Genomic DNA, 10,434 nt, shown 5'->3' on the forward strand with positions numbered 1-10,434 from the left:
GAATACAAAAATTAGAAGTCATTATTTTAATTTATTAATTGTTTTTTATGGGTACCTATGATAAGCAGTTAGAACACAAAGAAAAGCAAAAACCTCTATAGTTCATTAAACTGTACATCACACATTATGTATTAAGGTTCGTTTTGGATGGTATTGTCCTCCTTGATCATGTCAGCGGCTTTTTCGGCGATCATGATGGTGGGCGCGTTGGTGTTGCCGCTGGTGATGGTGGGCATGACGCTGGCGTCCACCACGCGCAGCCTCTCCACGCCGCGCACGCGCAGCCGGCTGTCCACCACGGAGCCCATGGCGCACGTGCCCACTTGGTGGTAAAATGTGGTAACTAAACACTGAGCGTAACACCGCCAGTAAGCTTTGCTGCCAGCAGGGTAGCTCGAACATTTTTCCAGCTCCAAGAATTCTGCTTTAACTTTCTTGAAATACGTCGTGTTAATAATCCGGGAATAATCTTCTATATACCTTACAACACTTTCTAGATCACTCTCATCAGAATATGGCTCTGTGTAGATTAATGGATATTCTTCAGGATCTGTGCTTTTTAAAAGCAGCTGCCCCCTAGATTTCGGTTGCATAGCAGTTAAGAAAGTTATCATTACTTTTTTATATTTGCTTCTATCATGAAAACTCTGACAAATATCACTATCAAATAAAAATAAAAGATTACACACTAAAAGTGTGGTTTCTGCACCTCCAGTAATGATTATTGTTTGATAATCAGGATAGGTTTGATTTCTTTCCAATGTTACAAAGCCAATCATATTATCTTCAGTAGGGTATTCATGTAGGTTAATAAACTTGAAAATGGGCGCCAGTCCTGCTGTATGATATAATGTTACTAACTTGTGATCTTGTAAATTTTCTCCCACGGGAAGATCAGAAACGACATTTATTCCTAAATCTTCCAGATGATCTTTAGGTCCAATCCCTGATAACATTAGTAGTTGAGGACTGTTGATAGCTCCACCTGATAATATTATTTCTTTTGTTGCTTTTAATGTCATTGTTACTCCTTCGTCACTTTTTATATTCACACTTACAGCAACTTGGTTTTCGAAATTGATCTTTGTTGCCAGATGGTTTTTGAGAACATAAAGATTGGGTCGGTTTTTTATTGGTGACAAAAAAGCATTTGCTGTGCTTTGGCGTATACCATCAGCCATAGTAAATTGCGGCTCTGTAAATCCTAATGTATAATTACCATTGGTATCAAGTACGGTATTGTACCCAAGTTCTTGAAAAGCATCGAAATATTTGTTTGTTTTGCTATCATGTACTTTCGTCACACCCAAATATCCGTCAGCACCATGAAACCTGCCGGTGGGAGATTCTAAAACAGCAGCAGTTTCCATTCTTTCACTTTTGATGAAGTAAGGCAAAACGTTGTTGTAACTCCAGCTTTGATCGTTCGTGATATTAGCCCAAGTGTCATAATTGTTTGGGTCCCCTCGTACGTAATACATGAAGTTGAGGCTGCTTGAACCACCTAGCATTTTGCCTCGTGCTAAATGATCCACGTTGTTAACATGACATTTATATCCAGAGCATGATGCGTTAGTAGAAGTAGTGTAGCTCCAGTCGCTTTGAGTTCGTAAACCAACGCCCATTAAGGCCGGTAGCTGAAACGAGGCAATTTCCATTAGATTGAAAATATTGCTATGTTAAATTATTAAATACTAGCGGCCGCCCGCGACTTCGTACGCGTGGATCCCGTTTTACCCCCTTGATCTATCTTACGCGGTTTAGATTTTTTCATACAAATGTTTTTTCCCGCTAACTCCCGTTCCCGTGGGAATTTTGCAATATCCTGTTGTAACTAAGCTTTAAGTTTACTAAGGTACCTGCATGCCAAATTTCAAGCGTCTAACTTAAGCGGTTTAGATTTTTCAAACAAAAGGATTTTCCCGCTAATTCCCGTTCCCGTGGGAATTCCTAAGTATACTATAACCTGCCCAGAAGTATGAAGAATAATTGTACCAAATTTCGTTAAAATCCGTCGAGTAATTTTTGTTTCTATAAGGAACATACAGACAGACAGACAGACAGACAGACAGACAAAAATTTTACTGATTGCATTTTTGGCATCAGTATCAATCACTAATCATCCCCTGATAGTTATTTTGAAAATATATTTCATGTACAGAATTGACCTCTCTACAGATTTATTATAAGTATAGACTAGCGGCCACCCGCGACTTCGTACGCGTGGATCCCGTTTTACCCCCTTACGGGTGGAGTTTCGAAAAATCCTTTCTTAGCGGATGCTTACGTCATAACATCTACCTGCATGCCAAATTTCAGCCCAATCGGTCCAGTGGTTTAGGCTGTGCATTGATAGATCACTATGTCAGTCACCTTTGAGTTATGTATATTTACACGTAGATTGGGTAGGTACAATATTAGCAAATGAACACCAAATTGGTGGTCCACCTATAAGGTGGCCGGTTTTTTTCTCTTGGGGTATGGAACAATAAAATGAATGAAGTCACTTACGTTGGACTCTAGAGGCGGGTCCCCGCCGGCTTCTACCAGCAGCACCGTCACCCTCGGGTCCTCGCTGAGCCTGTTGGCCAGCACGCAGCCCGCCGAGCCCGCGCCCAGCACTATGTAGTCGAACGACGCCCCGTCTGGTAGTTGGAATTAGGAAAATCAACATATTCTTTATTGCATCATGTATACAGGGCGACCCACTGGTGGTGTATCAAAGGACAATGACCAAAAGTGGTCCAAATGTCCACCACCAATGAGACCTATATTGGCTTATAGTCCATTAAATAGAGATTAACTTTCAGTATGGGACGAAAAAAAATAAGCTGTCAGTAAAAAGTTTTGACTGTTTGAAAAATTGTAGTAGTTTACGCGCTAATCTCAGGAATTACTGGTCTGATTTGAAAAATTATTTTTGTTATGGATAGCCCATTTATCAAGGATGGTTTTAGGATAAATAACATCACCCTACAACCAGTAAAGACAAATGTTGTAAAAATGGGAAATATTATTCAAACAAATTTCACGCGTACAAAGTCGTAGGCACAGCTAGTTATAATATTTAATAAAATTCATCAACCCCGCGCCACATGCGACATGACATAACATGCGTAGAATTAGTCAAAAATGTGCAATGGATAGAAAGAATGAAATCAAGAACATTTTTCGGATGAAAAGGTAAAAAACAGACTTTTCATTCAGTCATAACTTTTTACTGACAGCATATTTTTGATTGCGGTTAGTTATAATGAATCAGTATTTAGTAGACTATTTTACTACATAGGTCTCGTTAGTGGTGGACATTTGGACCACACTCCATACATTTTTGGTCATTATCCTTTAAAGGCTATAGTCATGATATACGGTTACGGTTATAGCCACAATAGCCGAACGGTGAATGGGTCGGACTGGCCGACTCGAGATCCGACGAACGCGGGTTCGAATCCCACCGCCCACTCGTAACACAAGCTTATTTAGCTTAACACGAGGGGCTAAAGGGAATATTAGTATTTTGTGCAATACAAATTGCTAATAACCTTTAAAAAAAGGATTGATTCTACTCCTCTAAGGCAGCAACGTTTCCCAGGAGAGGGAAGTTCAAATATGTATTATAAAAAAACCTTTTCATACAAATTGTTATCAGTTTGATTAAAGAGCCATATATTTAGGTACAGCTGACTCACCTTTTACATTTGCTTCGTCAGGGTATCGGAAAGCCGTTAAATTTAACAAAGATATAGCGCTGAGTACACTATGTGCTATGTCCAAACCTAGATTCGAGGTGGCTACGTCCATGGCTTCTGTGTTACTGATACCTTTGACTCTGCCGTTATCTTACATTTTTATCCTTATATTAAAACAATGTACAGTCGACAACACATCAACTATTAACAAAATCAATTTTAAAATTGAGAACAACAGGTATTTTATTACGCAGTACACGAGTACATACAGCTTGATGTATGGTTTCAAGCACCTCGAGACAATCCTTTAAAGGGGCATTAGTAAAAGTCACTCCACATAACATAACACAACCACTTGATAACCACATCTAATCCTAATATAAATAAATAACATCTTCAGATCATCGTAAGGCACTTTCTAACAGTGAGAATGTAACGTAAGTAACAGTAATTTGCTTCTGAATATATTGTTTGTAATTCATACTTTTCCTATTTTAGAACACTTCTTCTCAGCACTTGCCAAATGCTCGTCTCGAAGCGCTGGTAGGGACAAAAGATAATAAACTGATAAAGGCTCCTTAAGAGCATTTGACGATCTGAAGAACCAATTTCAAACAAATAAAGATACGTTTATTTTGATTGAGAGGTTCAACATGACACTCTTTAGATACGAATCCCTAAGAGACAAGACTCCTTCACGAAAGGCTGCAGTTTTCCAACTAACGGTGGCAACATCACCACCATGTTTCACCAGACCATAAGTCAAATTCAAATTCAAATTCAAATTCAAAACGTTTATTTGCCAAAAACACAGTAATACAGGGTGACAATATTAAATAGGATCATGTGTTTAGTCTGCTTGCAGACGTGCAAAAATTACAGGATTCAATAGTATTAATGTCAAATAATTAAGAAAATGTCAATGTAAAATTAAATTAATAGTATCAATGTCGCCAATTAAAATATTCGGTGAGTCAATTTGATTCACAATAGGGTGTAGTGGTATTTTGTGTAATTGGGCTAGTTTTAAGTTTCTTAATTATCTTCTTTTTCTTGCTCTTTCCCTCACTGATGAGGATCGCGACCACATCAGTGTTCCTCCACAGACTGCGGTTATAAGCTGTATGAACCTGTACAATGTATTTAATTGCAATAAATTAATAAATCTTAATAAACAAAATTTTGAGAGGTTCCACAATTTTTGACTTATGAATTCGTAAGATGTCCTTGTACTCATTGATAAGGGCTCGCCATGTGATGATGACTGCTGTAGGTTAATTATAATACAAATAAATGAAATTAAATAATAACTAGACATGCTGTTGCTTACTCTGCCGCATTCACTGGACGCCATTACTGCAATAGTCAACCGATCCATCCTTGACAATAAATTTCCTGATAGTTGGAAAATAGCACTTATAAAACCAATTCTGAAGAATAACCACCCAACATCATTGCGTGATCTCAGGCCGATAAGTATCCTCCCATGCCTCTCCAAGGTGCTTGAGAGGATAGTGTGTGATCAGCTAACCAAATATCTTGAAGAAAACAATATGCTTCCACACTATCAATCAGGTTTCCGGCGAGGCTGTAGGACGGCAACCGCCTTGGCAGATGTTGTTGATAATATCCTGGCTGCACAGGACCAGGGGAAGGTCACCTTGCTACTGCTGCTTGATTTCTCTAGAGCCTTCGATTCAATTAATATACCCTTGCTGCTGTCCAAGATGAGCTATTATGGTCTCGACCCAGGTACTGTCCGTTGGTTTCATAGTTATCTGTCCGGAAGGCGGCAATATGTTGAGCTGAAACACGCAAATGGTACTAGGTCACAGTCCCAACCTCAGGTGGTAACTCGCGGTGTGCCACAAGGCTCAATATTAGGACCCATCCTCTACATACTGTATAGCGCAGATATAATTACTCAAATCACACACTGTAACTACCACTTGTACGCTGATGACCTGCAAGTCTATGTCTCATTCAATCCAGCCGGTCATGCGAGCGCAATAGCTTTGCTAAATCGTGAATTGGATAGTATCTGAGTGGGCCAGGAACCTTGGTCTCATTATGGATGGCCACTTGAGATTCGAGAGCCATTATAGCTGACTGCGTTCGGAACTGCTTCTATCGGTTGAGGTTGTTGTAAGGTATTAGACCGTACTTGTGTGAAAGGCTTCGAATTTCACTTTGTGAGGCACTGGTACTGTCAAAGCTTAATTACTGTGACACGGTTTACGGACCATGCCTCCTAGCAAGGACTGCAAGACTCATACAGAGAGTTCAAAACTCTTGTGCACGTTTCTGCTTTCATATTCCCCCGAGGACACATGTGTCCCCTTTTCTGAATTCTGCAAACTTGATGAGAATGGAAGCACGCAGGCAGCTGCACTTGACCATCATGCTTTTTGGAGTCATTAAAACAAAAAGGCCAATTTATCTGTATGAGAAGTTGGCTTGGGCACAGGATAGCAACAGATATAATAAAAGAATGTGCATACACACCTTTCTCACTCCTGAACATCGAACTGTGGCTTTCAGGGGATCCTTTAGATTCGCAGCCACGCGGTGCTGGAATGACCTACCAGTACCACCGCCAATGCGTTCCCTGAAAATTAAGAGTACATTAAGAAACAAGCTTAAAACCTACATAATAGAGTTACGGAAGTCAAATGGTCAAAATGTACTCACGTCTAGGTTATGCGCGACACGTGTATGAACATTGTAACTCCAGCACCGACGGAGGCCCTGAATGCTTACGGCGAGGGGAGAACGTTTAGTGCCCCTGTCCCATGACGTTTTATGCTCCAAACTTTTTGCCACGTCACTTTCCATCTGCGTGGCAGCGCATGCTCATACACATGATTTTTTTATTTATTGTAAAACTAAAAATCACCCACTCAAACGGCAGTAAAAATAAAATGTTGACACTTGACGGATGATTGACATGACTGATTGATTTTTTTTTTCTTTTTCTCCTAATTTTTAATGTTATTTCAGTGGACTGTGACTTATAGCAACGGCATGTTGTTGCTTTTCGTTTAAATAAAATTTACTGTTGTTGCCGCGATCTCCGAATTAAAGTGAGGTTGTATCTCCGTGTTGTTTTTTATATGTATATTTTTTTAAGGGCTGATTTTTCAATCGTCAGATATCTTTTATCTGCAGAATAAACTTGTCATGTTGACATATTTCCCATACTGAAACTGTCAATGTGTCAAACTTATTCTTCAGTTAAAAGTTATCCGACGATTGAAAAATCAGCCCTAAATAATGTAATTTAAGTTTTAGCGTACATAGTAGGTACTTGTTATTATTCTGTGGTTTTAGTATGTCGGCGCTGGACACAGATGCTGCAAATTATTATTGATGATTAATAGTACCAATCTTAATATTATGTTATCTGTATAAATCTGTAGAGCGGAAGGTTTGTGATTCCTAAACGTAACACCCGACTGATGCGCAGAAAAAGGTAACTGCCCCCCTAGACAAAACGCACTTTTTGATCGAATCGAAAATCGAATCCGTCAAAACTCCATACAAAAAAGGGGCTTTTCGACCACTTTTCGACTGGTTTGCGATTATAATTTGCACTTTGTCTAGACCCACTGGTCAATCAGTTGTGTCATGTCAAGTGTGAGCAAGCGGCTGCGAGGTTATCTTTGAAAGCGTGTTGAGTTTGGTGGAACGTTAAATTGTAGGGAAAGTGATTGTCAACCATCCAAGATATTATCTCCTTGCCCGTTAACCCACGCCAATGGAGATTCCACCCCTAGAGTTCCTTCTGATAGAGACCCAGTGCCTTTAAGTATGTATTGGAATTGATGGTGGCGCCCTCTTGCAAATATCATAAACAACAACTTCTTCTTTGTTGATGGCGGTGAACTTGTGCATTTTCGCCAAATTTTACTAAAACCCGTACGTGATGGTGGCGCCCTCCTGTCAGCGTCATGACGGATAATGTTGGGCATCATCTATTTACTTTTTTTTTCTTTTAATATTGCATTTTTTTATTTTGTTCTTTCTCTTTTGTTTGTTTTTTGTGTATTGTCTCATGTTTGCCCAGCTCTCTCCAAAAATGGTCACCGCAGAATAACAGCGTCGTGTTCTGGGTTTTATTTACAACTCCAGAGCATGACACAATAATCCTGAGCGGTGACCAGTTTTGGTTCTAACTTGTATTTGTTTTTTGTTATCTGATTCTGTGTGTTATATTTTAAGTTGGAAGTGGAACCAAATAAATGTTTTTCTTTCTTTCTTTCAAACTAGCTCTATTTTACAAAAATACATAGTTTTCAGTACAATAGTTATTAGTCGTCATTACACTAACTGTGGCACCCTGTATGGGCAAAAGCCTCCTCCATCTCGCTCCATTTTTTTCTATCCTGGCTAGGCTGAGGCAGGAATTAAATAATCTAAAATGTATTTTAGGTATTTCCATCGCTATGCATTGTTACTTTCCGGGATAGACTGTACTTTAGACATTAATATTTACTCCAATTATAATAATTACTTGGTTAATTAAACTGTTCAAATATACTTTCAAGACATACGTCATAGTCTGTCTAGAATTTAAGAATAATAAATTATGTCAACGTATGTGAGAGAAACAGGGAGGTATCAAGTTGAAATTGACATAAAATAAGTCCCTTGAAACTAATACAGTGTGAGTCACGATAAAGTGTACATATGAAAATAAGTGAAACTAGACCTATTTTTATAGACAAAAAAGACGTCAAAAATTTTTTGATATTTTTTGATATTTTTATAGAATTTTTATTCTTCCAGTTTCTTTTATAAAGAAAACGTAACAACTTTTAAACTAAAAGGTATATCCTTATAAAATAAAAACAGTAATAATTCTAAATAACAGACAATACTAAAAAAATACATAAAATACTCAGAAAATGGCAACAAATAATTAAAAAATGATACATTTTGAGAAAAATCTGCATTTTAATTCGTGTTTTTTTTTTGTTATTTGATAAATTTCTCCAAATAATGCCCCCATAACAGGTGGTTTTTATTACTTTGTATTATTATTTATCTTATTACCTTTGTAAAACCAAAAATCGCATGTCTGTATCCCTATCACAACGTTTGCCTTTGCAATGATCGTTTGAACTAAGCCTCTCCGGGCGCGCCATTCAACGCTTCGTTAACAACGAAACTGAAAGTGGCTCTAGATTTGTAATTTTGATAAAGACAAGTTAGATTTCAAATAAAAACAAAAGATTTCGAAGTAAAAAAAGCATTTTAATTAAAATTAAAATTGTCTCTACCTGTAGCGGAGAATAATGTGGTGATGGTGACAGGCCTTTGTTCAAACGATCATAGCAAATGTTGTGATAAGGATAGAGACATGCGATTTTTGGTTTTACAAAATTAATACGATAGAGAATAATACAAAGCAATAAAAACCACAGGTGGTTTTTAACAGGTTTTAAAAAGTTATAACAGGTTATATGGGCATTTTTTGGAGAAATGTAACAAATAACCAAAAAAAACACGAATTCAAAAGCAGATTTTTTTCAAAAAGTATATTTTTTTATTATTTGTTGGCATTTTCTGGGTATTTTATGTATTTTTTTAGTTGTTGAATGCCTCACATTCGAGCGCGATAAGCCGCGCGCAATATTTTGTTTAGTCGCAAATACATCTCCTTACTAGCAAGGTGTCTTTCACTCATCACCAGTCCCTTTATTCAAAATTCAACCTTAACGTACTCAACATAGTGGTCAAAATCGAGCCGGATTCCTGCGTAAAATTAATTGAGAATTTGCATCGAGTGGCGAGCATATTTTTACCTGCGCGTCGACCCAACCGGTTTGCTATTGTGCTACGCACAGATGGTGCTACGCGGCTACGATACCTACGGCGACGGGTTGGCGTAAACAAGTGATTATAACGCACAGAACAAAATAACGTCAATGCAGTGATATTGCAGTGTCTTTAAATGAGGTTTACGTACATAATTCACAATGTCAGACATAGAAACGTCTATAGAAGAGCTCAAAGACATTTATGAATTAATAAAGAAGGCACAAATCAACTTTAAAAAGTGTCCAACGACAAGAAAAACAAAGGGTTATCTACAAGCGAAAATTCAATGCATCGACGAGTACTGGACTTCGTTTCGCACGGCGCATCAGACGTTATTCAAGCTAACTACGAAAAGTGATCGAGATACTTTGAATTACTTTGTCAATGATGTGCATGGAGAATGTGAAGAAGTGTATACGTGTCTCAAGGCCGATTTGACAGATTCCTTGCTGTCACGTCAACAGCAGGGGGAATCATCTGCACTGAATACAAGCAGCTCAAGTGATCGCGCTGATAATTACACCCCACATGCAAAAATTACCACAAATCAATTTACCAACATTCTCCGGCGCGTACGAGGAATGGCAATCGTTTGAAGATACATTTGTAGCCCTAATCCATGCAAATAAAGGACTTAGTGATGTGCAAAAATTACATTAGATACCTGAAATCGTGTGTTATCGGTGAAGCGAAGAATACAATCAAGCATTTCCAAATTACTGAGAAGAATTACAAACCTGCTTGGGACACCCTGAAAAATAGGTACAAACGGCTAATCGTTAATGCTATTTTGAAAAGGCTTTTTTCTTTGAAGAAAATAAATGTACAATCACCTACACAACTGAAGGCCTTGATAGACAACACCAAAGAATGTTTAACAAACCTGAATGCATTAAATATTTACACCGGTACTTGGGATCCA

General features: G+C 38.2%; 1 protein-coding gene across 1 annotated transcript; it reads right to left on the reverse strand.

Moving 5' to 3' along the window:
- Positions 1–18: 18 nt before the first annotated feature.
- LOC114355055 (glucose dehydrogenase [FAD, quinone]-like) lies at positions 19–3,951 on the reverse strand. The gene is made up of 3 exons (XM_028307710.1): positions 3,690–3,951; positions 2,512–2,645; positions 19–1,637 (listed from the first exon to the last, which is right to left on the reverse strand). Exons 1-3 carry the CDS (start codon positions 3,799–3,801, stop codon positions 132–134), a joined length of 1,752 nt encoding a protein of 583 aa, XP_028163511.1. The 5' UTR covers positions 3,802–3,951; the 3' UTR covers positions 19–131.
- Between the last annotated feature and the right edge of the window lie 6,483 nt (positions 3,952–10,434).

Source organism: Ostrinia furnacalis, unplaced genomic scaffold (assembly GCF_004193835.3).
Source record: "Ostrinia furnacalis isolate ACB-3 unplaced genomic scaffold, ASM419383v2 OfSCF2311, whole genome shotgun sequence".
Lineage (NCBI taxonomy): Eukaryota > Metazoa > Arthropoda > Insecta > Lepidoptera > Crambidae > Ostrinia > Ostrinia furnacalis.